The sequence below is a fragment of the Melanerpes formicivorus genome, unplaced genomic scaffold (genome assembly GCF_026170545.1).
Source record: "Melanerpes formicivorus ecotype bairdi unplaced genomic scaffold, bMelFor1.0.p_v2 SCAF_92, whole genome shotgun sequence".
NCBI classification, from domain to species: domain Eukaryota; kingdom Metazoa; phylum Chordata; class Aves; order Piciformes; family Picidae; genus Melanerpes; species Melanerpes formicivorus.
This window is the reverse complement of record NW_027142444.1, coordinates 2,134,289-2,161,694: the sequence shown is the minus strand read 5'-3', so window position 1 is coordinate 2,161,694 and position 27,406 is coordinate 2,134,289. Positions and strand designations below refer to the sequence as shown.

The following is a 27,406-nucleotide window of genomic DNA, read 5'->3' as shown; positions in this document are numbered from 1 at the left end:
CCTGGCTGTGTTCTGTGCCCACTGTGGCTGTAGGAGGACTCTGCTTTAACGTCTCCTGTGTCCTGCAGCACTTGAACTGTGCTCCTTGCCAGCTGGGCATATGTGGGCAACTGAAGGGACACAGGGGCTTTGGAAATGTTCTGAGTCAATCCCTTTTTCTCTTTTCTCTTAGAAGTGAAGAAGAAGGCTGGCTTCATCACCCCAGTGCCGGGAGGGGTAGGACCTATGACTGTGGCCATGCTTCTGAAGAACACTCTCCTAGTGGCTAAAAAGCTCATTTACTAGAGCCCCTGGGCTGCCTTGGAAGAGGAATCCAAGCTGTTCTATTTATTGACACACCAAATATTTATTTTTTACTACAAAGATTATTTATTTCTACATTGTATTTATTTTTTCATGTGAAGTACACTGAACCTGATGCTTTACAAGCTGTTAAGATACTTTGTGTAACCTCCTACGGACTTCTGTGAGCAAAGCTCAAAGGGAGAGCTGTGCAGGTACCTTGGTGGTGTGTGAGAAATGCAGCCTGAAGCATGAATTACACATGTGCCTGTGTATCTGGGGAGGGGGTGCAATTACCAAGGGCTTTTAAGCACTTAAGACCCTCATTTTTGATCAAACAGTGTGAAAATTAGAAGTTTCAACAGGCTAGATACCCTTTAAAAAGCTGGTTTGGGTTCTGAGGTCATGAAATGCTCTAGGTGTAGTTTGGGGTCTTGAAAATGCCTTTATTCTTTTTCTTTCAAGCACTTGGAGGCAGCAGCAGAAATCCTGGATCCAGAAGGGGTTGCAAGGCTGCAATATCTGCTTTGACTGCAAGGCAGCAGTGCTGACAGGAAGGCAGATCTGTGTGGAAACAGTCAGGTGAAGCTGAGCACTGGTGACATTCTGACTTTAAGCATACACAAGAGAGGTGACTAAAATTGAGGGCAGAATTCTTTCTTTTCTTTGTGTGTCTGGAATTGTTTGACAAAGTGTTCTAGTGTGCAGTGCCCATGGAGAAAGCTGAGCAGCTGGGTGGGCTGGGTGGGCATCAGTTGGGCAGAATGTATTTGAAACCACTCTGTGTGTACATGGTGTATAGTGGGGGGAGAAGAGGGAGAGGAAAGCAAGAGTTTATCCTGCTGAAATCTTTTTGTGTTGGAATTTGAAGCCATTTAATTATTCTCTTCTTCTCTGAAACTGCATGAAGAGGTCTTTTGGAGTCCATGGTGTAAGGCTCAGCCCCGTGAATCCTTGGCTGCCACGTTTTGCTGCTTGGAGGGGACCGTGTGGGGGAATAAGATGCTTCTGTTTCCCAAAATGGTAGTTCCAGGATGGATCTGGAGTGGTTTCATGCAGTGTAACAGCTGGAGTTACTGCTAAGATGCCAGTTGAACTGAGAGTGTGCACTGTGGACACAAAGAGCATACCCACTTCCCTCTGGTGTCCAGTGGGAGCCAGTTTGGACTCTTCGTGGGTTTATCTCAGTTGGGGTAACTGTGATTTATTTTCATCTAGAGCCTTAGGGGTTTGCCAGCAGGACTGAAAGGAGAAGAAAAACCAAATTGTGGCTAAATACTACTGCTGTTAAACAAGGAATGTGCTTGCTGTAATAAAAGAAATGAGATGGCCTATCACTGATGTGTCGGTTGTTCTTCTGGTGGACTTCCTGAGAGCTTGGTCTGAGACCAAGAGAGGCTGACAGAATCTTTGCTGTGTATTCAGTGCCAGTAGTACAAACACTTGTTGAAGGTGTGAAGGTCAGGAGGATCAAGGTGCCTGTGGAGAACATATTTAGATTGGTCAGCCCATCTCTGGCTAAGATGGAACAAAACTTGGTCACTGTGATGTTCATCTTGGTGACAGGTTTTGATACGGTTCTGGCTGGTTTTTGTCAGTGTGCTAAGGTGGAGCAAATGCAGCTCTGTTGCCTGGGCAGTCATTTTTTTCATGTTTGATGTGCTAGATTCCTCTTTGTTTTCTTCAATGTAACTGCCTTCATCTCTGCATTTTTGGGGTGGAATAACAGTTTGTGGTGTTTAGCTTACATGGCTTGAGTGAGTCTGCCCCTGTCATGGTGGGCTTGGGCTCTTCTCCCTAGTCTCAGGTGCTAGAAGGAGAGGCAATGGCCTGAAATGGTGCCAGGGGAGGCTTAGGTTGGAGATGAGGGAAAATGTCTTTGCTGCAAGATTGGTCAGGGATTGGAAGAGGCTGCCCAGGAGGGAGGTGGTGGAGTCCCCATTGCTGGAGAAAAGAAGCCTGTGGCCATGGCAGTGTTGGGTTGCAGGTTGGACTGGATGATCTTGGAGAGCTTTTCCAACCCAAACCATTCTGTGTTTCTATGATTAACCACCCTCCAGAGCACATTGGTGTGCCCTGTGTTGGGCAGAGTCAGGACCTGACCCACCGAGGGCTACTCCCAGGCCTGCTGCCCCCAGTGCGTGGCCTCAGCTCTGGGCTGCAGGCTGCATCAGGCCCCCTCTGTGCGGCCTGGTGCTGAAAGCAGCGCTGCTGGGGGCGCTCCGGGGGTGTCCGGGCAGCACAAACACTCCTGGCAGAGCAGAAGCTGCTCAGAGCAGTGTTCAGGCAGGTTGCCATGGAAGGGAAGAGCCTCCTGGAATGCAGTCCCTGAGCAGGGCATAATTACAATGTGCACAGCCAGCTTGTGTCTGTGTCTTGACGCGGGAGGTGCTTCGGTGTAATCCTGCCGGCCTCGGAGCAGGGGGCAGGGGAGAGGGAGAGCCTGAGCCCACCAGAGCTGTTGGAGCCTTTCCCAGAAGAGCTTGGGGTTGAAAATACAAAAAGGGTGATGTGCTTGTGTTGCTTGGAGCTTGCAGGTGAGAAAGCAAGAGCTGGTGGTGGGGTGAGGAGTGCAGCTCTCCTCTGGTGAGAGCTGGGGAATCACCATCATGGGATCACAGGATGTTAGGGGTTGGAAGGGACCTCCAAAGATCATCCAGTCCAAGCCCCCTGCCAGAGCAGGACTGTAGAATCCAGCACAGGTCACACAGGGACACATTCAGACAGGTCTTGGAAGCCTCCAGAGAAGGAGACTCCACAACCTCTCTGGGCAGCCTGCTCCAGGGCTCTGTGACCCTCACAGTGCAGAAGTTCCTCCTCATGTTGGAACCTCCTGTGCTGCAGTTTATATCCACTGCCCCATCTCCCATCCCAGGGTGCAAGTGAGCAGAGCTTGTCTCCTCCCTCTTGACCCCCAGCCCTCTGTGTGTGCTCCACTGGGCTGGGCCTTTCTGCTCTGCTGTGTTGTGGTGCTCATTTATTTACATTCTACCACTTTCTACACAAGATCTGTGGAAAATTTCCTAGGCATCAGCCTAACACTGCCACCTGTGTCTTTCTACCCAAGAAGCCTGCAGAGAGACCAGTCCCTCTCCTTCCAAGCTGCCTGTGACTGAGGAAGTTGGGCAGGGCTTGGGGCTGTGGAGAGAGGCTTAGTGCATGACATGTACCACAGGTATGGCTTACAAACACTTTGTGTAAGACATGTGATTGTTCTCATGATGTTTATCTACTTTGAGAAGGTAGAGATGGGCTTTTGTGGCAGGAACAGTGAAGGGATCACCTAACAGAGAAGGCCACTATGTGTTTTGTCAGCACCTCTGCTCTGCCAGCACTCTGCACAGCAGTGCGGAGCTGCAGCCAGGCTCTGCACAGGGCTGGAGGCAGCGATAACGTGCTCACCGGAGCCTGGGATCAAAGGCCTCTTGCTGGCAGTCACTGATCTAGAACATCATCCCTTATCTTTGTGTCTGATCACTTCTCATCTCTGCACTAGCTGTTCTCACCGTGCCGCTTCTGGATGGCAGGGAGCTGAGGCACGAGGCGGAGACCGGGGAAGGACCGGAAGGAAAGCAGGGGCTGATCCCTGGATCCTGACCTCCGGAACGGCATCTCAAACGCTGACTGTCCTCCTGGAAGTGAGAGCAGAGGCACGTGCTGGGGGCAGGAGAGCTCACCCTTCTCCCCACACCTCGCTTTGCACTGCGCTCGCCTCTCGCCGTGCTGCGCCTGGCTGCTGCGCTCCGGCAGATACCAGCTCGCTCTCAGCTCTACCTTCGCATGCACAACGATGCCCACAGGTAATAGGAAACCAGGGTTTCAAAAGAAAACCCGATCCCATTGCAAGATAATAGCAGTTTCCTAAATAAATGTGTGGTTGCCCCAGGGGTGAGGTTGTTGCCAGATGCACCTCTCTGTGATTGGCGAGAGCAGCAGATGACGCTTCGTGGCGTATAAGTGCGAGAGACAACACGGGAGCAGCGATAAGCTGAGCAAGCCAGCCATCTGGAGAGGAGAGCTGAGAGGGTGCTAAAGCAGCTGCTGGCCATGGCATTTGGAATGCTCATCTACATCCTGCTGAAAGGTAGGTCTGGAGCAGGCTGCTGGGTGTCCTGAGGTAGGAGGCTGCGTTGGACAAGAGTTGGCTCTCCCAGGAAGCAGCAGGTGGGGAAGGGTGGGAAGGGTGCAGAGACAGAATTGCTTCAGCAGTTTTAAACCTGGCTGAGATTTGAACTGATAGGCTGTAATTTAGGTGCTTTGAAAAGAAGCTACTTAGGCTGGTAAATAGGTGTAGCACTGTAGTAGCTGTGTTGTAAACTCTGTGAGATAATAGAGGAGAGAAGAGACTGGAGAGATAGTTTGGAGATTTGCAAACAACAGTTTTGTTTCCCCACAATCCTAATTATGTGGTACAAGGAAGTTTGAGGCGAGACTGAAATGAGTTGTGTTGCTGCATGGCATCAGAGCTGTGTAGAGCAGGTCCAGCTTCTGTGGGTGGAATGCAGCTGGAGTGGAGATGCTGAGTTCTTCCCTTACAGTAAGCATCTGTTTGCTTTGCACAGCAATGGGGGCACTGAGCGAAGAGGCAGCTGTTACTGGTCCATCCCTCAGCACAGACTTATGGAATAATTGGACCAAAAACCACGCTGAAGGTATTTCCTCTTTCTTCTGTGAGTCTCTTGTTGATCTGTCACTTAACAAACCAACAAACAGGCCAGCAAAAGAAGCCCAAACCGAAGCCCTCCGCCAGAATCTGTTAGGCTGCTGGGTGCTGTAATGCTCCTGTCACTCAGACTCTGCTAAATTCTTGCTGTGGTTGGTTTGTTTCATGGACCCTTAGAAACCTCTCTGAAGTCATTGCTGCTCACCTGGGTAGGCTCAGCACGGAGCTGAGACAGATCCTCCTCAGCTGGAGGGTCCACAGCCAGTTACCATTTGAAGCAGCTGTTTTAAGGCTAACTGGGACAGCTGCCCTGGGCTTCTGCTGGCCGTGCCTGTGCCTTTGAGCCAGCTCTTGGTTTGCAGCTGTCTGCAGTGTGACTCTGTGCACACAAGTGAGGGCACAGGCAGCATAACTTGCAGTGATGTCTCTCATGGCTGTTACTCAGCAGTTTCTTCCTTTCTTGCAGTTTTGCTCTCGGCTATCGCAGCTTCCGCAGCCCTCAGCAGCGTGCTGCCTCTCTCTCTTTCTGTCCTCTTCTTTCCTGACTGACATGTGAACTCAAGCTGTTTGCCTGCCAGCACCTGAGACCAGAGCATGGTGTTTATCCTGCAAGCTGCATTCTTGATGTTACTTGAGGTGCTAGTGATGTCATTGCTTCGGGAGAGCTGTGAGATCTGGAGCTGAGGTTTTGGCAGGTCAGTAAAGGAGGCAAGGATTTGAACTGTGATACTCATTAGTGTCTTTGTGCTTTGGAAAGGACAGAAACCTGCATGCAGAGCATCTGCTCTAAGTGTAAGTCAGCACAGGATGTCTTAGCAGCTCTTTGTTCAGTAGATGCATGGACTTCACTTTTCTCCTAGCAAGACAAACTGTTCTTTCTCTGCCCTTTAATTGGTCATAGAGGTGCAGGGGTAGAGATTCACCCACCTCTGGGTTTCACATCTCTGTGTGCAAAGTGTGGATGATATACACCCACACACATCTGGATGTGAAGTGAGGAAGGAGCTGATTTTTGGCTGCAGGGTAGCACTCTGGGCTGGGTTACTGGGTTCAGTTACCCCCTTTGTAGGATTTGTAGAAAGCAGGAGCCATGGATCATCTTTTAACAAACAAGAGGCCTACTTCCAGGGCACAGCCACAGCTGTGACTGTCCCTTGGACCTTTCTGCTAGTTGTGGCTGTGCAGGTCAGCTGGACACCAGGAGTGTGCTCCCCTCAAAGGCAGGAGCAGATTGACAAGCCTACAGGCACACCTGGGCAGTTAGCAGCCTGGGGTAGCAGACCTCTCACAAAGCCACTGGAAGGTTGGAAAGCAGCATTTCCAGAAAGAAAGTTGCCAAGAAATGCTTAGTCACCAAAAATCCTGCCTGTGCCTCTGAAGATTTCCTGTGGCTCCTCTTCCTCTGCAAGTCAGGTTCATAGTAAGGTTCATAACCATGGAGCCTAAGAAAATGAATTCCTGGTTCAGCATCACTGGAAGAACTGGCAGCTTCTCAGGGGAGTGTGAGGCCTCAGGAGACTGAGGGCCAGTTGCTGGAAAGCCATCAATTGCTGCCCTGTCCATTTGCCTTCCATTTCCTCCTTTTCTGTTACTCATTACCAGCACTGGGGCTGGGAGGTGCTGGGCTCAGTGATCAGCCAGGGGGGAAAAGGGGATGGAGGAGATGCCTGCCTGGGAGCAGTAACAGTAGGGATGAAGAACTTCTGAGGCTGTCTGGGCTGAAGTCTGTGTAGCAAAAGAGGCAGCTAGGAGTAGGGCAGGGCTTGGCTTCACTGGGGAAAAGAAAGAGATCCCTTCACTGCCATGAGCTGCTGCTTCCCTGCAGCCTCTACAGGAGGCCCTGACCCTGGGGCTGACCCTTTCCCTCCCTCCCCTTTCTGACTCTGCTGTTCCTCCTCGACACACCATACTTGAGGGCTGAGCTGTCCTGCCCTCAGTGGCAGGGCTGTCAGTTTTGGCATGCCCAGGCTCCCAAATACCTGCAGTTTGGATTTCGTGTCAGGTCTTGCCAAGTGTATCTGTGAGAGTGACTCAGGGCAGGCAGCTGTCAAGTGCTTACACAGCATGCTTGGCTCTCCTCACGTGACATGAAAGGGCACATGGATGTGTTTATTCAACAGCTAATGCAGTATCTAGGTGGATGGTGTGATAGGACTGAACTTAGTGCTCTGGGATGGGTTAGAAAGTCCCCTTTTTGGTTTTCAGGACTCACCATGGAAGGTGTCCAGAGAAGGGCCAGAAGGATGAGCAGAGGGCTGGAGCTCTTCTGCTATGAGGACAGGCTGAGAGAGTTGGGGTTGTTCAGCCTGGAGAGGAGAAGGCTCTCAGGAGACCTAACTGTGGCCTTCCAGTATCTGAAGGGGGCTCCAAGAAAGCTGGGGAGGGACTTTTTCAGGGAGTGATAGGACTGAGGGGAATGGAACAAAACTAGAAATGGGGAGATTCAGACTGGATGTTAGGAAGAAGTTGTTCCCCATGAGGGTGGTGAGAGCCTGGCACAGGTTGCCCAGGGAGGTGGTGGAAGCCTCCTGCCTGGAGGTGTTTGCAGCCAGGCTGGATGTGGCTGTGAGCAACCTGCTGCGGTGTGAGGTGTCCCTGCCCATGGCAGGGGGGTTGGGGCTGGCTGAGCCTTGGGGGTCCTTTCCAACCCTGCCAATTCTGTGACTCTGTGATCATTCCTTCAGAGGGAATCTGTACTCCTGCAGTGCCAAAATAACCAGCAGTTGGCATTTCTGTGGGCACATTCCACAGCTGATCCTGCAGCCCAGGCTGGACAAAGCTCTGCTCCTGAGGGGGCAGGACTGAAGTGTTCCCTTGTCAGCAGCACAGAGGTGTTTGCCTAGCGAGATGCTTTCTAGGCAGGTTGCTGCTCCTGGCTGACCTTTGTCTCAGATGACAGTGCTGACTTCCAGGGCACTCGGGAGAGGTTTCCTGTGCCTGCCTCTGCGAGGCTTCTCCCAGCCTTGGCAGATGGGAGGCTGCCACCTTTCGGCGGCGGTGCGGTGCAGGCCGAGCTGTCCTGCTCTGCCTCTAGCCGGTGCAGGCTTGAGGAGAGGCGGCTGGGGATTGCATGCCTCTGCTCAGTTCAGAAACTAGAGAGCTGTGATGATGGGTTTGCATGGAAAGACTGTCTGGGCAGTCCTGGCTGCTTGCAAGGGTAAGTGGACACTCAGCTAACCTTAGACCTTGGAGACTGGATGGTGGGAGCAATCCCACACTCATCACTCACACAGAGCTGGCAGGCAGGAGGGTTGGGAATGCAATAGTAAGGAGAAAGAAAAAAGGAGTTAACTCATAGTTTAGATTCAGACTGGGAAGCATGGTGGGAACAAGTCAATGCTCTTCCTGTGTCCTAAACCCCTGGGATGGATTTCTGGTTGGATTGCAGATGTCACCCTGGATGAAGCTCCCATAGCCATTTCTTGCACTGCTTCTCAAGGGCAGGTCCAGGCCGTGCTGGGATGGCTTAGAAGCTTGTTCTGCCATGTCACAGTAAAGCTGTGTTGAGTGTCCTCTGCAGGCAGTGTCTGTTCCACCTGAGCTGTGAAAACACCCTCCAAAGGTCTGTTTTGGCCTAGATCTAACATGGCTTTTCCCCTTTCCCAGCAGATTACACAGAGCAGCCAAAGCTGTTGAAGCTGATGCAGACCTGCCTTGAAGAGCACCACAGCTACTGCATCAATGGGCTCTGCGCCTTCCACAGCGAGCTGAGGAAACCCATCTGCAAGTAAAGAGCTGCTTAGAACCTCTTCCTAGGGCATAACAGCAGTGCCACTGCCTCTTGGGCTGCTGCCTCTCACTGATCTGCTCTGACTCATTGTCAGTAGAGCACAGCTTTCAGGTGCCAGTCAGGTATTTGCAGGCTTCCAGTCTGGCACAGGCGTGAGTGCTGTGGTCCCTCAGGACTGTTCTGATGCACTAGTGCTGTGCTAGGATAAGGGAGAGGGGAAATGCATCCCTGTGAGTGCTGTGGTCCCTCAGGACTCTTCATGAGATACTAGTGCTGTGCTAGGGTAAGGGAGAGGGGAAATGCATCCCTGTGATTGCTGTGGTCCCTCAGGACTCTTCATGAGATACTAGTGCTGTGCTAGGGTAAGGGAGAGGGGAAATGCATCCCTGTGAGTGCTGTGGTCCCTCAGGACTCTTCATGAGATACTAGTGCTGTGCTAGGGTAAGGGAGAGGGGAAATGCATCCCTGTGAGTGCTGTGGTCCCTCAGGACTCTTCATGAGATACTAGTGCTGTGCTAGGGTAAGGGAGAGGGGAAATGCATCCCTGTGATTGCTGTGGTCCCTCAGGACTCTTTGTGAGACACTAGTGCTGTGCTAGGGTAAGGGAGAGGGGAGATGCATCCCTGTGAGTGCTGTGGCCCCTCAGGACTCTTTGTGAGACACTAGTGCTGTGCTAGGGTAAGGGAGAGGGGAAATGCATCTCTGTGAGTGCTGTGGTCCCTCAGGTCTCTTTGTGAGACACTAGTGCTGACCTAGGGAAAGGGAGAGAGGAGATGCATCCCTGCTGTGGTGGCATCTCAAGTCACAGCTGGTGCTGGAGTAAGTAGAAGAATAAGCAGATTCTCACAGTGGACACAATGAAGGAGGCAGGATCTTCCAAGATGCCACCTGCAACTCCCTTATCCCACAGCTGTTTACACACCAGTCAGGACTAGGGTGTCCTCAAGACTTTCCAGGATCCCTCCTGGACAGCTTTGGCCTCTGGAGGCAGCAGCTAAAGATCAGGAGAGCACAGTGCTCTTTGTCCACACCCTCCAGGACAAGGGTCTGGTTAGGCTGTGCTGGCTGCTGTCACTGCAGTACCTGAGCTGGCTTTCAAGTAGCCAGGCAGGGCCAGCTGGTAGCCTTGGTGCAGTGAAGAGGCTCTGGTGCAGCACCAGGTCCCTCCTTTAGACTTCTTCTGGCTCAGTGAGAGCTGATGAAAACCGAGGTGTCCTCCTGGGGCACGAAGCCCAAGCAGCTGTGAGTAAGCTCTGCTGGCTGTGTGTTGGTTTTGCAGGTGCCTGGCAGGTTACAATGGAGAGAGGTGTGAGCACCTCACCCTCAACTCCTACGCACACAACTCCTACGAGCGCTACATCGCCGTGGGCATCGGCGTGGGCATCCTCACCGGCGGCGTGCTCGCCATCGTCTACTGCTACGTCAGGAAGAGGTACCTGCTGCCCTGGGCCTTCTCCCTTAGGCTGGGCATGGGGACACACTGGGCAGGGGGCTGAGCAGCTGGGATACAAGATCTGCTGATCTTACTGCAGCCACCCATGGGCTCTTGTGGCCCAAAAGGCCGATGGCATCCTGAGGTGCACCAAGGAGAGTGTGGCCAGCAGCTTGAGGGAGTTTCTCCTCCCCCTCTGCTCTGCACTGTTAAGGCCACATCTGGACTATTGTGTCCAGTTCTGAGCTCCCCAGTTCAAGAAGGACAGGGACTTGCTGGAGAGGGGACAGCAAAGGGCTACAAACATGCTGAGGAGACTGGCACATCTCTGATGAGTAGAGACTGAGAGAATTGGAGCTGTTTAGGCTGGGAAAGAGCAGCCTGAGGGGGATCTCATCCATGCTGATCAATACTTCAAGGGTGGGTGGCAGTAGGATGGCACCAGGCTTTGTTCAGAGGTGTCCAGTGACAGGACAAGGGGTAACAGGCACAACTTGACCATCAGAAGCTCCATCTGAACATGAGGAGGAACTGCTGTAATGTGAGGGTGCTGGAGCCCTGGAGCAGGCTGCCCAGAGAGGTGGTGGAGTCTCCTTCTCTGGAGAGATTCCAACCCCACCTGACTGTGTTCCTGTGGGACCTTCTCTAGGTGACCCTGCCTTGGCAAGGGGGTTGGACTGGTTGTCTCCAGAAGTCCCTTCTAACCCCTGCCACTCTGTGGCTGTGTGATTAAATCACCTTCTGTTGTCCCTTCCAGATGCAGGAAATTGAAATCCCCCTACAAAGTCTGTGTGGGGGAGACGGCGCTGTGAGGAGCTGGCTGGAATTCACCTGGCAACGAGTGCAAGTCCTGCTGGGAGGCCACCCTGCGCCCTCAGGCAGCTACCCCAGCCTGGCTGGTGGGATGAAATGAAGGGAATGACAGCAGGAGTGCCTAGAAGGATCTCCTGCAGAACTGCTGGGCTCCCTTTGCCTCTGAAGACAGACTCCCCCTTTGCAGTAAAGGCTGTGAGATGAGATGAGCAGGTCCCAGCAGCTGAGGATACCTGCAGCCCTCTCAGTGCTCCCCTTTATTGCTATTGCAGAGGGGAGGGCTGCTTGGTTTCAGCTGTTTTCAGTCATTTCAAGCCCTCCTACAGTGTTCTGCTCTGATCTTTTCTCTCTTTTTTAAACAATTTTTCCTTTTCCTCTCCTCTGGAGGAAAATCACAACTGTCCCACAGCAGAGCTGTGTTCTCAGCCTCATGTGCTGACAAGAAGCCAGTTGGGTTCTGATTTCAGTGCCTGCTGCCTGTGTGTGTGTGGATAAAGAGCCCTCTTCCAGCACAGCAGTGATCTTGAAGGTCCTCTCCAACCTAAATGGTTCTGTGATTCAGTGTGCTAAGCAAAGTGTAGGCCTCTCCTGCCATGAAGGACAAACCCATCAAACTCTTTGGACTGAGGATGATGGATGGTTCTCAAAAGCTTACCTGAACTTAGAGAGCAAGCAACTCCTGGACAATCAGCTCAGGACACCTCTGGGCCTGTTGTCCTAAGCAGAGGAATTGGACATCTTCCTCCATGTGGATTGCTGAGTGTGCTCCTGACAAGGAGCTCTGCTCTTCCCTGACACCATGGAGCAGCTCATCAGCTTGACAGAACTTCAGCAGACCATGAGCTGGCTGCCATGTGACTGCAGCACAGGACTCCTCTTGCTAGAGAAGCTGGCATTTTGCTGTGAAACTCCAGCGTAGCTTTGCTCAGGAAACGCTCCCTTTATGCTGCTCTCCCATTCTGTGCATGATGGACCACTCAAGGAAGGAAGAAATGACCACAGGGAGTTTACTCCACCCTGGACAAAGAGGGAGCATCTCTGATGCTGGTTTTTCTTCATCTGGTCTGTGAAGAATCACAAAAGTGAAAAGATTTTCTTCAAGGAATAGGGGAGGGAATGGGTTCAGAAGACAGTGGCACTAACTGTGGCTCCTCAGTGGCACTTGGAGTGTTTGCCAGTGAGATGGCTCTGAGGAGGTCTCAGTTCAGCTGCTGCACATCCCAGACACATCTGCTCTGCTTTGCCACCTGTGAGAAAAAGCCAGTTAGATGCTGTGTGATTTTCTGGGGTGACAGAGGCGTCTAAGCTGAGGTGCCCTGCTGGCAAGCTCAGATGCTTTGTTGTGAGGGAGTTTTCCCAACAGGATGGATGTCATTTGTTGAACCCCCCTGTGTGTGAGACCATGAGAAGGCTGCAGCACATCTGCAGGCTGGGCTTGGACAGGGCCACTGCACCTCTGGCACTCCAGTGGGCTGCAGCTCCGTGGGCTGCTCACACAGGGGGCCCTGGTCAGTAGCTGAGCCCTCCTGGCTCTCCTTTTGGTGGCAATCAATAAAAGATCACAGCACACACCTGGCTGGAGTCCCCCTGCAGCAGGCTGCCCTGTATGGCACAGGCAGGAGGGCTGGAGAGCAGCTGGATGGAGACAGGCACCAGTCCTGTCCTCTGTGCCATGGGAGCTCTGCAAGGCACAGCTGACTCTCCAACTCTCAGCCCTTTTGTTTTCCTCATCTCAAGATAAATCTTCAGATGTCTCTATTTGCTCCTGTCAGTTCTGCTGCATCCACTGAGAGACAGCTTCTGCTCTTCACCATTTCCAGTCAGCTCCCAGCAGCTGCCCTAAAGAGGGAGCAATTGGATGTGAATTGCAGTCTGTGCATCCACACACAGACAGGATCCCAGCCCTCACCTCCTGCACCCCCAGGGCAGGCTGAGAGGAAATGCCTGCTTAGAAACCTTTGTGTCCTCCGGACAGCACAGGTGGAGCTCACCCCCCTCAGGCATCCCAGAGAACAGTTTAGAGCTAGACAGGCCAAAGGATGCAAAGCCTCCAAGCTTTTCTGCTGGAGAGAGTCTCCTCCTCTTCAGTGACTTGTCTCTGCCTCCCTGCACCTTGTGAGTGTTGCCTTCCTTCCAGAGCCCTTTGCAGCACAGAGCCTTGGCTCACAGCAGGCCCACAGGAGCACAGCTTGCTCAGGGGGTACCTAAGGGAGGCCTAAGGGCAGGAGTTCAGACAACTGAACTTGCACTTGGCCAAAGCAAAGGTGGCAGAGAGGGATGGCTTTTGTTTGGGTTTGACCACCTGCCTGGATTGTGGAGCACCCTTTGCACACCAGTGGCCATGCAGGTCAAATGCCTCTAGAGAAGTGTTGACTGGTGGCAGTGGGACTGTGCCTGCAGAGCACACACTGGCCTCCTGCTGCTAATGTCTGCTTAAACATAGCTGGCAAGGAAGCTTTATTTCAAGGCCACAGTTTAGCAGGAGCCTAAATAGTGAAAGACTTCTTCTAGTTTGGCTTCTGGTCCAAGGCAGCTTTGGAAGGGCCAGCAGTGAAGGTGTGCTTCTGCTGCTAGTGGAAGGAAAGAGTGAAGCACCAGAGGAGCTTCTGCTGCTAGTGGAAGGAAAGAGTGAAGCACCAGAGGAGCTTTTGCTGCTAGTGGAAGGAAAGCTCAAGAGTGGAGCACCAGAGGAGTCTGTGCCATGCAAAATGAGGCTCTGAGACAGAATGAGACTATAACAGACAAAGATGAGGGGATGGAAAGAGGTCCTTGCTTTATCTTAGTTTTCTTTTCCTGTGTGGTCTTGAGGCTTCCAGAAATGGGTTCCTCACCACCTGAGTGCACCAGCACAGATGACAGCTTTCTCCATCAGCTGTAGCCCATGCAGGAGCAGGGCATTGCCACTGCATTCTGAGGGACTCAGCAGGCCCAGGCTGTGCTTGGGGCATCGCTGCAGGGGTGAATCACGCTGCTGTTTGATGCAGTGACCTGGCTGGGGAAGGCTTTGAGGAGTCAGCCCTGCTGAGCCCTGCCTTGATAAGTGACAGATGCTACTGGGCCAGTCTGGTGTGTTGCTGCTTACAGGGCTGAATTTCCTGCAGAACTGGCCTGTCAGAGGATCAGGATCATCTTTCCTGGCTCTTTATCAGGCTCAGACTCCTTCAGCAATGGCATCATTAACAGGGTTGTAACCTTCTGCTTGCTATCAGCTGTGTGTGCCCAGCAGTGTCACTTCAAGAGGAGCCCCCATGTTTGTGTGGCTTTTAGGAGCCCAGTGTCAGCTTTGATGGAGCCCCAGCTCAGCAGGGCCAAGAGAGAAGCATTCAAGACTAGGCCCTGCTTTTCTGAGGGCCAGAGCCTGGCTCTGTGTGTGGCTGGTGGAACCACACTGGCTTTTCCTGCAGTGCATCTCCAGCCTAGCTGCCCTCCAGCAACCCAGCCCTCAGCCTGCCTCCCTGGCACCTGCAGCCTCCACGCAGCTGTACTTTGTTGCTGATGCTTGGCTGGGACTCCAGTCCCTCCCCTGAATCCAACACCCAGCTTCTGCTGAGCTGTGTGGGTGGCCTGCAGTTCCCTGGCCCCAGCAAGCTCTGTGTAAGTGACGAGGTGCAAGGCTGTGGGAAAGGCCTGGCCTTTGAAAGCTCTGCCTTTAGCCCTGGGAGGAGGTGTCAGGCAGCGTGCTGATAGCTGGTGTTTGGTGTCCTGCCTGCCCCAGAGGGAGCACAGTGCCTGTGGTGGGCTGGTGAAGCTGAGAGACAGCTTTCCCTCAGAGGTTTTCTCTTATCCTTGGTAACCAGGAGTTTATTTTGCCTAATAGCACAAGAGGGTCTCTGCTCCTTCCCACTTACCTTGTCCCCCTCCAGCTTCTTCTAGTGCACAGAAGTGGTTTGTGCTCTATGTGGCCAGCACAAGGCTACCTAGCATGGGGATGGGTGTAAGTCCTGGCCTGTGTCCTCAGAGCTAACTGGGAAGCTGCTTGCTTGCCAGTGACTCTGGGCCTTGTGCAGAAGACCCACCCAAACCCAAAAACAGGGAAACAAACCCTAAAACCTCAGGTGGCTCTCAGTGTGCTGTTTCAGCCCTGCCATTGTGTACACCCACTGCATGTTTTGTCCCATTTGTGCTCTGTGAAATATGCTGCAGCTGGAAAAGCAGCCCAGGAAGAGCAGGCTCACTGGGCAAGAGAACTGATTTCATTGCCCTCAGAGCAGTTCCCATCAGGCTTGCAGCCTGGAGGCCTTGGTGGGTTTGTCCTAAGAGCATCCCTGGGAGCAAGGCAGTGCTGTGGGGGGGTGTTTGCAAGGCCACTTGCCTGGTGCACATAATCCAAGGGCTGCACTCCAGCCCGTCCCAGGTTGGCTGCTATTCAGCCCTGCTCTTTGCAGGAGCTCCTGACACGGAGCTGAAGCTTCCTGGGCTGAAAAGCTGCTGGACTCTGCATGGCAGAGCCCTGCTGGCATCAGCTGCTGCATGGCCTGTGCTTAGCCTTGGCCTGAAGAGGGAGATGCCTGTAGAGGTCCCTCCTGTACCACAAATCCAGCAAACCCTGTGGGACTCCACTGAGACACAGCTCAACAGCCAAGTGCAGGTGCTCATTAAGAGCTGAGTCTGAGCATGGCAGCAATAAAGCCTTGCCCTGTGCCCAGGCTCTGGGAGGCAGAGCAGCAGCAGCTCTTGGCAGGCTGAGGGAGGTGTCACAGAGCACAGCCCACACCACTGCCTTGTGCAGCAGAGGGGGTTGTTTATTGTGCTGTTGCTGGGAGCTGTGTTGCACCAGGCTCCTGTGCCAGCTGCTGTGCCAGTGGGAAGAGCACTCTGAGCTGGCTGCTGGGGTTAGGGGCAGGGGCAGGGACTGGCTGTGGTTGAGAGGCACAGAACCCAGCAAATTGCTTCCTCTAAGCTGCATGGAGCCAGACACTGGCATCACCCATGGGTCTTTGGCCTGCCTATGCAGGATCTAGCTGCCTGCTTCCCTCCTGCTTGCAGACAACATTTTGCCTTTATATTTCAGGGGAACAGCAGAAGCCTACAGCCTGGACAGACAGACAGACAAGTTGCCCTTTGCCAGATTTGGTGGACACCTTTTAGTGGAAGGCTAGAAACTGAGCACTGAAGGCTAGAGCTCATCCATCCTGCTGGGGCTTCAAGTTGATAAAGGAAGAGAAGTCAAACTGTAAGCAGTAAGTGGCACACAAAGCCAAGCATAGCACTCAGGAGGCTTCTGTGGGGGAGTTGTCTGTGTGGCTGATTTTAAGGAGCAGTTATGGTCCACAACCTGCTGCTAAGCTCACTTAGAAGCAACAGTTCACATCATGACACAGAGGCTGAGGTCAGACCCAACTGTGAGGTTCTTTGAGTCCAAGTTCTGGTTTCATTGTACACAGCACCAGGCAATGACAGAAAATGTCACAGACAAATCTGGGCAAAACCTGGTTTGAGTGTTCTCTGGAGCAGTCCAGCACGAGCAGAGCTTGAGAGCTGAGTCATGCCTTGCTTAGCCTCTTTGGGAGAGCTTTGCTTCTGATGGTTCAGGTTGGTGGTGGTTTGGGGTTTTCTTTGTGGAAGTAAAGCCCTCTGTGCAACTGAGCTGAGCTCTGAGCTCAGTTTTCCAACTCCTAGAAAGGCCAGAGGTAGCCAGACAGGAGCTTTTGGTTCCATAGCTAACACTGAGTCACTTCAACACTAATGGTGAATGGAAGCTGCACGCTGAGCTTCTCTGGTGAGTGTTGGCCACCAGCTTCCCTTCTAGAGGTTCCCCAGTGAAAGGCAAGAGCCCTTCCTCTCTCTTCCATGCTCATGACTGCTGTGGTGGGAAGGCAGATGGTGCAGCTGGACTTCTGACCAGGGCATCATGTCTGCTCTGTCCAGATGAGCAGCACTGGGCTGTGCTTTGCTCTCGGTGAGCACAGCCTTACCGCTGTGGGCAGGGTTGGTGCTCAGGATCTCCCATGCCGTGAATAACTCGGCTCCAGGAGAAGCTCTTTCTGTCAGGGCAGTGCCCTCTTGGCTGCCTGGTTTCACCCCAGTGAGAGGCAGGCAGGACTCCTGAGGAGCTGAAAGGCAGGAAGTTCCCTTGGCCTTTCCCCTTGCCTCACTAATTCTTCTCTTGACATTTCTGGTGGCACGTTTATGACTTCTCTTGTGCAAATACATCTGAAAGATCTCCTCCCTCGGGCACTTCTCAGCCTGAATTCCTTTCTACATCACTACTTTTTCCATCAAGTTTACAGCAGCAAAAAAAAATGTTCTCTATGAGCTAGGTGCTCCCCTGTGCGTGAAAAACGTGTGCAGGAGCCAAGAAACACCAGGTGGCTCTTCCTGCCTGCTGCCAGGAGGAGCCAGGGAGTGACGCAGGCCAAGGGCACCACACACTGCTCTCGGGCTGTGACCTTGGAAACACTGAGGGCAGGGGCAGTCAGGCAGACCTTGTGGCCTCTCACACTCCTCCCAGCTCCACAGAGAAAACCTTGGAGTCCTAGTGGACAGCAAGCTCTCCATGGACAGCAATGTGCCCTTCTGGCCAAGAGGGCCAACGAGATCCTGGGGTGCAGCAAGAACAGTGTGGCCAGCAGGGCTGGGGAGGTTCTGCTTCTTCTCTACTCTGCCCTGGTGAGACCACACCTGGTGTATTGTGTCCACTTTGGGGCTCCCCAGTTCAAGAGAGACAAGAGATCTGCTAGAGAGAGTCCAACAGAGAGCCACGAGGATGATTAGGGGACTTGAGCATCCCCTGTGAAGAGAGACTGAGAGCCCTGGGGCTGTTTAGGTTGTTGTTTAGACCATTAAGTATTCATGAGATATAGCAGCTGGAGCCTCCACTGAAGGCTTCTGTGGCAGCTGGAGCCTCCACTGAAGGCTTCTGTGGCAGCTGGAGCCTCCACTGAAGGCTTCTGTGGCAGCTGGAGCCTCCACTGAAGGCTTCTGTGGCAGCTGAAGCCTCCACTGAAGGCTTTTGAGGAGAATGTGATTTTCCCAATTAGCTCTGGCCTATTTTCAAGCCCTGCTGCAGGCTATAGTGAAACCTCTGCTGTCTTCAGTGGGTGCAGACTCAGGCTGCTTGAAGCACCTGAGTCCTTGGGTGTTTGTGTCCTTTGAGTGCCATGGGATTCTGACAAGGTCCCATTAGTTTGTGGAGCTTTCTTTAGAGAGGAGCTGCCTGATGTGGAAGACCAAGGCAAGAGCCAAGGCAGCTGGGTGTTCAGTAGCAACTCACAAATGCAAGTGTGTGCTGGACATGGCTGGGAGTGACCCTGGGAGCTGCAAGTTCAGCTCTCTGCCTCCACACATGCAGCACTTGAAGGGGCTACAAGAAAGCTGGGGAGAGGCTTTTTGCAAGGGCTTGTAGTGACAGGACAAGGGAGAATGGATCAAAGATGGAGGAGGGCAGATTAAGACTGGAGATTAGGGAGAAATTCTTGACAGGGAGGGTGGGGAGACACTGCAACAGGTTGCCCAGGGAGGTTGTGGATGTCCCCTCCCTGGAGGTGTTCAAGACCAGGCTGGATGAGGCCTTGAGCAAGCTGAGCTGGTGGGAAGTGTCCCTGCCCATGGCAGGGATTTGGAACTGGATGATCTTTCAGGTCCCTTGCAACCCAACCCATTGTGTGCTCTGTGATTCAGTAGGCTCTGGGCACTGGGCATGTCTTGATGCTGCCATGGGAGAAGTGTCAAAGTAGCTCCAGGGATGCTGTGGGGATGAAAGTGTTGCAGACCATGAGGGGAGCTGCTAAGTGCTGGGGGATGGCAAACCAAACCTGAGCTTTTAAGTGACATCTTGCACCTGTGGATGGAGAAGTGACCTGACCTGCAGTGTGCTTGGTGGGGGGCAGGCAGGCTCCCCTTGCCTGTCACACTCAGTGAAGGCTTCTCTGCCTGCTTCTGCTGCTTGCCTCCTGCAGCCCATCAGCAACTGGGGGGAGTTTCAGGCATTACTGATTCTAGTCAAGTGGGGTGAGAACTGGTTTGCCTCTCTGGGGCTTTCAGGAGATAACCAACAGAGGCTTTTGGCAGGAGCAGTAAAGCTCCCAGCCTCAGTCAGCAGGCGGTGAGCAGCATCTGGCCCAGCAGCCATGGGGCAGACTGAGCACTGGACAGCACCTGGAAATGATGGAGTCACAGAGGTGTTCCCGTTGGAAAAGCCCTTTAAAATCAGCATGTCCAACCATTCCCTAACTCTACCGAGGCTGGTGCTAAACCATCTCCTTCAGCACCACCTCTCTGCCTCTCTTCAGCACCCGTAGGGGCAGTGTGCTTGCCCCTGCTCCCCTGCACTCCCTTTGCCCATGGTCTCTGCCAGCCCTGCAGTGCTCCAGAGATGCTTGGTTTGGAGCTGATGGGGGATGTTCTGTCGTTGGGGTTGCACATCCTTGCACCATGGCTGCTTCCAAGCCTTCATTTCCTTTGCTTGTGAGGGCTTGCATCAGACTGTCAGGCTCTGTTGAGCAGAGGCATTTGCCTTCAGCTGCCTGCCTGCTAAGGGAAAGGTTAGCAATTTTTATGCTTTAAATGCCTCTCATATCTCCTCAAGGGCACTGAGTTATCTCATTCCCTAGCTGTAGATACTCCTGCAGTGGGTCTAAGTTACAGTTTCCTCCTGCTTTATCTACAAAGCAATCTGAAGCCCAGCTGAGTTCAGAGTGCAGCAGACAGTGAGCTGCCCTGGGAGCAGTGTGTCAGGACTGCACTCCACTGCCTTCTCCTGCTGGCTTTCAAGGGCAGGAGAAGCTGATGGCCATTTAGCTCCCAGCAAACACCTCTCTCAGATGGGGCTGTCTGTGCAGGTGCTGCTGAGGATGGGTCAGAGGTGTGAGCAGCAGGTCCAACGTTTCCCATTGGTGGTGGCAGCAGAGCAGGCTGTGTCTCCACATGGCTCCAGCCAAGGCAAAGGCTGCTCTCAGTGACTCAGACCACATCAGGAGCAGCCTCTCCTGCTCCCCTTTCACCCAAGGGACTGGCACAGGGCGGGAGGAGGAGGAGGTGGGGTCCTGTCTAAGAAGCTTTTGGTGACACCAGCCTCACTGAGGCTATTCTGGGAGCTGGACTGAAGCAAGCCATGGTCTAGTTTTTTCTTCTCTGTGGCATAGCATGGCTGATGCCCTTCTTAGCAGAGACTGGGGGTGTGCAGGGGCAGGAGATGCAGAATGGGAAGGTGATGAAATGCTTATGTCAGTCTCCCTGTGCAGGATGAGCAAGACTTGTGAGCCCAGGGCCTTTTCCTGATACGTGCTGGGGAGGAAAATGCTGGCAGCCACACAGATGGTTTCCCTCATTGACAGTGCCCCAGCAAGTGCTCTGAAGATTCCTAGATTCACAGAATGGGTTGAGTGGAAGGGACCTTGAAGCTCATCCAGTTCCAGCCCCCTGCCATGGGCAGGGACACCTCCCAGCAGCCCAGCTTGCTCAAGTCCTCATCTGGCCTGGCCTTGAACACCTCCAGGGAGGGGACATCCACAACCTCCCTGGGCAACCTGTTGCAGTGTCTCCCCACCCTCACTGTCAAGAATTTCTCCCTAATCTCCAGTCTCAATCTGCCCTCCTCCAGCTCCAGTCCCTTCCCTCTCATCCTTGTCAAAACCCAAGGGCTTGGCAGAAGCCATGAAGCAGAAGCATTCGGCCATGCAATTGGAGGCCCTTGCTGTGGTCAGGAGGGGTTGTGCAATGTGACCAGTGGGGTTGCAGCAGGGAGATGGGCATGTGTGAGGCTGGCCTGCAGTGAGCTTGTGAGCACAGCTGAGGCCCTTCCAGCAGGATATTTACAAGCTGTTCACATCCTGTTTATGGAGCCCACGCCGGCGATCGAAGAGCCTTGCCCGCAGGCTGCGGCCGCCTCGGCGTCTGCGTAACAGGCAGCCCCGGCCCCGGCGCTGGGCAGTGCTGGGCCTGACGTGGCAATCAAAGCTGCCCCACTGCAGTCGAGCCCGTGCAGCAGAGTGTTGCATAAGAGCACTCCAGCAGAGAGGGGGAAGAGGCTTGCAGAGAGGCCTCATCTTGATCACAGTTAACCTGTGCTTGCTTTGGCAGGATGGGTGATCAGCTCTGTGCACAGCAGCTCTGCCTGAAAGCCTCTCTCCTGCTTCCCGAGGGCCAGTGTTACAAGGACCAAACAAGGAGAAGGCTCAGGAAGGCAGGATGGAGACAGAAGAGCAGGGCCGCACTCTGCACAGGCTGCCATGCTTCTCCTGAGAGAGGCCATCTCCCACACTGGCTCAGTGGCCTGTGGCGGGCTGCTGGCAGGCTGCTGGGCAGGGTGGATTAATCTGGGTGTGGAGCTGCAGTGTGAGTGTTGTGTGTGGAGGGGTGACCTCTGCTGCAGGCTGGGGGCCAAAAGAGCCTCATCCTCAGCATCTGATGTGGAGCCTCTGTTCAGACTCTTCCAAAGCTGCAGTCTTTGGGGATGCCTTTTTCCTTTGCAAGTCCGGTAGAGCAACTGTTGTTGCTGAGGAGCTGAACTGGAGTCAGAGCCCCAGCCTGTGTGTGGCAGCTTTGGCTAATTGACCCTTTTCAATGTCATTGATGTGCTGATTGACCCAGAGCCCTTTCTTTGGGTGCAGAGGACAAAAAAACCCAGGAGCATCACACAAGAACTGCCAGCCCCAGCTTAGCTCTGCTCTTAATAAGCAGCACCAATCTAATTAAACCCTGCCCTGGCCTTGTCCTGTCCCACTTGATTTACATAAAGCAAATCTCCTGCACCTCTTAAATAACACCAAGCTGCAGGAAGGAGGACAAGGGGGTGGATGTGTTGTACCACACCGAGGAAGTGTCACAGCCAACCAGCTGCTGGCACCTCTCCCCAGGGACATCCACTTCCAGATTCCTCTCCTGCTCCCATCTATCGTGCACACAGCAAGCCACCAACACCCTCCCATGGCTGGAGAGGTGAAGATGAGCTCCTGGGGGGCAGGCCTAGGCCTTTGCCTCTGCTTGGCCATTGGGTAAACCCACAGCTGCTTGCTGGGCAAGCAGAGAACGTGTAGGGACTGAACACATTTTGTTGTGCTTTTTAGTCCAGGAGAAATCTAGGCTGCACTTCAGGGGAGCAGCCAGCTCTGACCAAAAAGTGAGGTCTGCCTCCTGTCCTGGTGGCTGATAGCAGCCAGCCCTGCAAACATGGGAGGAACAAGCAGTGTTGCAGGCAGGTGCTTCCCACCTGTGCCTGTCTCTGCCCCTCTCAGCCCCACAGGGGCCCCCAGCCTTTCCCTGGGGCTCCCTGTTGGTACCCAGCCCGTGACTAATCTGGCTAATCCTTGTCTTCAGTCTGTGACCTAGGAACGGTGTCTGGGGAGGCTTGGATACCTGGGGTGGTGTTCAGAGCATGGATGGGAGGAGAAGGTGACTGGAAGATGATTTCACATAGTTTTGGTCATTTCCAAAGCAAAGCCCAGAGGTTTCCTCATGCCATGTGAGTCATGGTTGGCTCCTGGGAGCTGGAGGTGTTCAGCTCACTGGAGATCAAAGAATTGGGAGCTTCACAGCAGGCTGGGCCCAGACAGGGAAGACACACACTGGGAATGTCTTGATGAGTTGTGCATGCCCCCCCTCTGTGGAGGTGCTCAGGACCAGGCTGGATGAAGCCTTGAGCCATCAAGTCTAGCTGAGAGGCATCCCTGCCCACGGCAGGGGGGTTGGAGTGGGTGCTCCCTGAAGCCCCTTCCCACCCGAGCCGCTCTGGGATTCTGAGCGATGCGACCCCAGACTCTCTCCTGGTCAACTCTTTCCCCTTCTAGCTGTGTTTCAGCAGCCTGGCTCCGAGCTGGGGTGACCCCAAGGGAGTGCCATGGTTTGCTGTGATGGCTGGGTTGTAGGGGAGCCTCACTGAGGATGAGGGTGCCCTAGTTTGCAGCATGCCCGTGGTGCTGAACTGGGCAGCCGTGTTTATGGGCTCCCTGGGGCAGGCTGTCTCATCACCTCTGCGTGACAACAGCCAGAACAATGAAGGCCTGCTCCTGACAGCCTTTTTTTTGGTCACTTCGGTAATAGTAATGATTAAGAGTAATTATCAGGACAGTAATGGGAGTGTCCCATAATGCCATTGGATGGGGGAATTCCACTAAGTCCACCCGCTGCCATGCTTGCCTCTGGTTACCAGGCCAAACAAATACAGCGTGGACCCGCGCCTCTTGCCCAGAGTTGGTTTCAGCTGGCTGAGCTGGTTTCAGCTGAATTGCTGTTTACTCCCTCGGCCCTAATGACACACTCCTCGTGCCCAGGGTGCCCCAGCTCCCATGCACATGGCTGGCTGCAGGTGACAGGCACCACTAAGCCGCAGCCAAAGTGTGGAGTCTATGAATGGCCGGAGTCCCCTGGAGCTCAGGGTGTGTCACAGCTGGGTGCTGCTGCTGCTTGGCAGCTCTGAGGCTGGGGAGCAGCCCACAAGTCAGCCTTCTCTCTGCTCTCTTGCTTTGATCCCCTCAGCCCCTGCAGGAGTGGCAAGGGTGACATGTGCTTGCCAGAGGGATTGAAGCCGCTGTAGGTCCACTCAGTTGCTTGCCCAGGTACCCACATGGGACGGGGACAGGCAGAGGGCTCTGCCTCTCCTGTGTGGGTAGGCTTCAGCACACACTTCAGGGATTCTTCCCAGCAAGAGAGATTGGCCAGTGGAATGGGCTGCCCAGAGAGGTGGTGGAGTCACCATCACTGGAGGTGTTTAGGAAGAGCTCTTGGTGCCATGGTTTAGTTGATTAGATGGTGCTGGGTGAGAGGTTGGACTTGATGATCTTTGAAGGTCTTTTCCAACCTGGTTCATTCTGTATTCTGTCTTGGACTGACCCTGCTCCAGGAGCAGATGGGCCACATGGCTGCCACCAGGAACAGGCTTTCATGTAATGGTGTCAGATACAGTGTCCAGTGGTCAGGGTCTGAGTGCTGCACCCAGGTGTGTGCATGCTGAGCCAGCAGAGAGGGTGGTCTCCATACCTGCATGTGTTCTGTCTTGCAGTGGTTAGCCCTCATCTTCCTGGAGAAGGAAAAATGATGATGAAGGAAAGACTTGGTGAACTGAAAGGAGCTGCTGATGGACAGGACAGCACTCAGGACTGCTGGGTGAGGGGCTGGTGTTCTCCCAGCTTGCTTGCAGCTTGTGGGCAAAACCCCCTTTTCTTCCACCTTGGTCCTTCTCATATTCTTAACAACTTGGAGCAAGGAGAAACAGTGGCTAGAAAATGTGGGTGGTGATGCAGGAGGGACTGGGTTTGATGAGAGCCTTTAGAGGGGTACACATAAAACACTTGCCCAGGTTTGTTTAGCAGCAGGTGAAGACAGCAGCCATGGAAGGATTCCCTAAGTGAAAAAAAAAAAGCTTGCAAAGCCCTGGGAGGCGAAGAAATCCCTCAGCATGCAGCTCTGAGCTGTAATTAGAAAGGGAAAACACCAGCCCAGCATTAGGGAGCTCTGCCTGCCAGAGAGATGTGTTGAGCCATTCAGGAGTTGCCCAGGGGAGAGTAATGGAAATGGCACACAAGCCAGAAGAATAAAGCCTTAAACACTGCCCTGTAGGGAGCAATGAACTGGCAGAGCTGTCCATCTGCTGGGACACCTTGAGATGGATGGGAATTGGCTGTTTGGGCTTCTCCCCTCACTAGTTAGTGCTGAGCGAGGAGTCTGGCTCAGGAAGGAGTGAACTGGGGAGATTTGGGAGCTTAAGCAGCAAAACTTCCATGCTGTGCAGCAGCTTTGACCTGAGCCTGCACTTACAGGAAGAGGCATTGGCCACTTCCAGCCTTGGGGCAGCTTTGGAGCTCTCCTGGTTTATGGGAAAGCCTGGCTGTTTAAGTGAGCCCTCACCTCCATGGCAGGCTTGAGACTGACCTTTGTGTGGAGTAAGTTTGGCTCCAGGTTTTCCTTACTTCATCTCCTCCAGGCTGTCTCATTTATGATCCCAGATAAATATATTGCCTTTTTAGGGCATTTGTGCTTCCTTGTGAGCCCCCTGCTTGTGATTTTCATCATCTCCTGTGGTTCCAGGGAGAGTGCTGTCAAGTGAGCTGCACTCCAGTCAGCCATCTGCTTTGCAGAGCATTTCTTGAGGACCTCTCACGAAGCTTGCTCTCTAGAAGTTTACCTCACACAGTGACCTAAGCACCCCTGCTATTTTCAGAAGTGCTGGCCCATGTTTCCAAGAAATGCTGCTTTTGGGTGTTCTGTGTGTAACAGTGACGCTGCAAGACTAGCAATGACCTTCCTCTGCTTTCAGAAATGCTTTCTGACAGGAAGATGTTGATTTTTGCCAATAGGTCCTTCTTCCTGGGAGACAAAACCAGTGCAGATCCATCCCCTCAGCAGCAAGGTGTAAAGCTGGATGTGAGTCCTACAGAAAGCAGCTGCAGTAAGTGGTGTGGTCACCTGTCATGTTGGGTTTAGTTAGGGAAAAACACAAGACACTGAGTGGCAGTTGAGTGCTAGGAACACTGACATCTCCCACAGCAGTTCACCATCAGGAGAAGTGTTCAGGGCACTGACCATTCAGCCTGTGGTTTTAACCCTCTTCAGCTGAAGAGGGGATGTTGTTGGTAGAAAACCCTCTCTGTCATCAGTGGTAGATCAGCTGATGGAGTCACAGAGTGGTTGAGTTGGAAGAGACCTTCAAGACCATCAAGCTCAGCCATTAGCCCAGACAAAGCTCAATCCATACCCTTGAAATAATGATTGCTAGGAGTCTGCTGGGTGAGTGCTTGTGGCATTGAGAGAGGACTGAGCACAGCGGGGCCTTGAGCTGGGCCTCTCTGCTTCACAAGGAGAGGCTTTCTTTAAAGGCAGTCATTAAGGTGAAGTGATAAAAGCAAGTACACCTTCTGCACAGCTCTGAGGCTGTCTCCTGGTGTGCTTCTTACTCTTTGCAAGGAATGCCATGGGGTTCTGGGGGCTCCTTGCTGGCCTGATGCCAGGTGGCACAGATCCATCCCTGCACTACCTTGGGCGTGCCAGTTCACCCCAGCTGAAATCGAGGCCATAGCTGGAGCGCACCCGTGATGCTGGGTTGCCCAATCAGCACCACAGGGGCATGTCACTCCGTACTGGGATGCACTGGGCCTGCCTTCCAGCGAGCCTATGGGTGCAGGAAGGTGCTGCTCCCTGTGGAGAGCCTCTTGGCAAATGTGGCTCTCAAGGTGTGCACCGCGGCAGCCTCCACGTGGGGGGGAGGATGGCGAAAGGCCCAGCCAGGGATGCCAGCTGCAGGCTCACATGGCAGGGGAGAGAGAACATTGCAGAAAGGTGAAGCAAAGATGTGCCAGTGATTCTTGTTTTCCATCTATTCAAATCTGAAAGAGGAAATTCCAATGAATGCTCCCATTGTGTCAGCCTTCCTTGGTATCTGGGTACCGGTACAGGACTATAATTAGATGCTGTCCTCCAGAGGATAAATCATGCAGGAATTTGAGTGTAAAATAATTATAAAGCTGAAGTTCTGGGGTGATGCTGCTTTTTAAGACATCTCTGTGCCCACACACAGAAATGCTTCACTAATCGTGGCAGTCCCTTCCTTTACTCATTGCGAGCCCTGAAAGAGCAGGCAATAAAATCTTTAATGAGGGGGATCAGCCCAAATTAAAGAAGCAACAGAAACAGTCATGTGGCAGCAAAAAAAAGCCCTGCTGTCTGCTGCTCTGACGGTGGAGGACTGGTTGGGTGGGGCAGGCCAGGAGCCCCAGGCTGGGGGGGGAAGGGGGACTCAGGAACAGATTCAGTGTCCCACTGACTTGTGGAGGGAGAGCTTCTAATGGCCACTTTCACACTGATCTTGATCTTGACCTATGGGAGGTGGTGGAGTCACCATCCAAAGGCCTTTTCCAACCTGGTTACTTCTATTCTATTCTATCCCTGGAGGTGTTCAAGAGGGGATTGGATGTGGCACTTGGTGCCATGGTCTAGTCCTGAGGTCTGTGGTGGCAGCTTGGACTCGATGATCCTCGAGGTCTCTTCCAGCCCTGGTGATACTGTGATATTTGTCTCACCAGCTCTCATACCCTTTGAGTAATGAGTAACTGCTGCTGGCACCAGGATGCTCTGGGAGTAACACATTGCCTTGTTCCATTTCAGCATCTCCACACTCCTGTAGAGCTAAGGAGGCACTCGGGGCACAGGGAGAGCTGTGATCTGTAAGTACCAGCTCCATTCCAGCACCCAGAATGACTTTATTGCTTCCAGTCTGAGCAGGGAGCTGATGTATATCATGTTCTCCAGTGTCTGCTCCCCTTAACTCCTGGATCAATAACCGCTTGTAAAACAGAGAAGCTATGGATGCTTGAGTCATCAGCTGCACCTCACTCTCACACTCCAGCTCCTTGCACTGAGAGATAGGCTTATCAGTTCTGCAGTGAGGTGGGTAGCACCTTGCCTTTTCTGACTGTGGAGAGCAGGAAGGTAGAGGAGGAAACGTTTCTTTAAAAGGAAAAGCAGTACCTGCTGTGGCTGAGCAGCTCACTGAGATAAAACACACTTTATATTCCAGGCAAGCAGGGCAGCAGGGCTTTGGGGATGCGTTCTCCCT

At 53.3% G+C, this 27,406-nt stretch overlaps 1 protein-coding gene across 3 annotated transcripts in view; it reads left to right on the top strand.

The window, feature by feature from the left end:
* The window catches only part of MTHFD2L (methylenetetrahydrofolate dehydrogenase (NADP+ dependent) 2 like), a 56,588-nt gene that overhangs the window by 21,321 nt on the left and 7,861 nt on the right, over positions 1 to 27,406 (top strand). Inside the window, exons 7-13 of one of the 3 annotated variants that reach the window (XM_068165782.1) lie at positions 8,552 to 8,672; positions 9,955 to 10,107; positions 10,865 to 14,514; positions 15,932 to 16,100; positions 23,858 to 23,961; positions 25,152 to 25,243; positions 26,956 to 27,014. In XM_068165782.1, the coding sequence (XP_068021883.1) occupies positions 8,552 to 8,672; positions 9,955 to 10,107; positions 10,865 to 10,919 (329 nt within the window). In that variant the 3' untranslated portion in view covers positions 10,920 to 14,514; positions 15,932 to 16,100; positions 23,858 to 23,961; positions 25,152 to 25,243; positions 26,956 to 27,014. Of the gene's footprint in view, positions 1 to 172; positions 1,620 to 8,551; positions 8,673 to 9,954; positions 10,108 to 10,864; positions 14,515 to 15,931; positions 16,101 to 23,857; positions 23,962 to 25,151; positions 25,244 to 26,955; positions 27,015 to 27,406 lie in introns of those variants that run through there. The other 2 variants (XM_068165781.1, XM_068165779.1) reach the window with 2 other exon arrangements.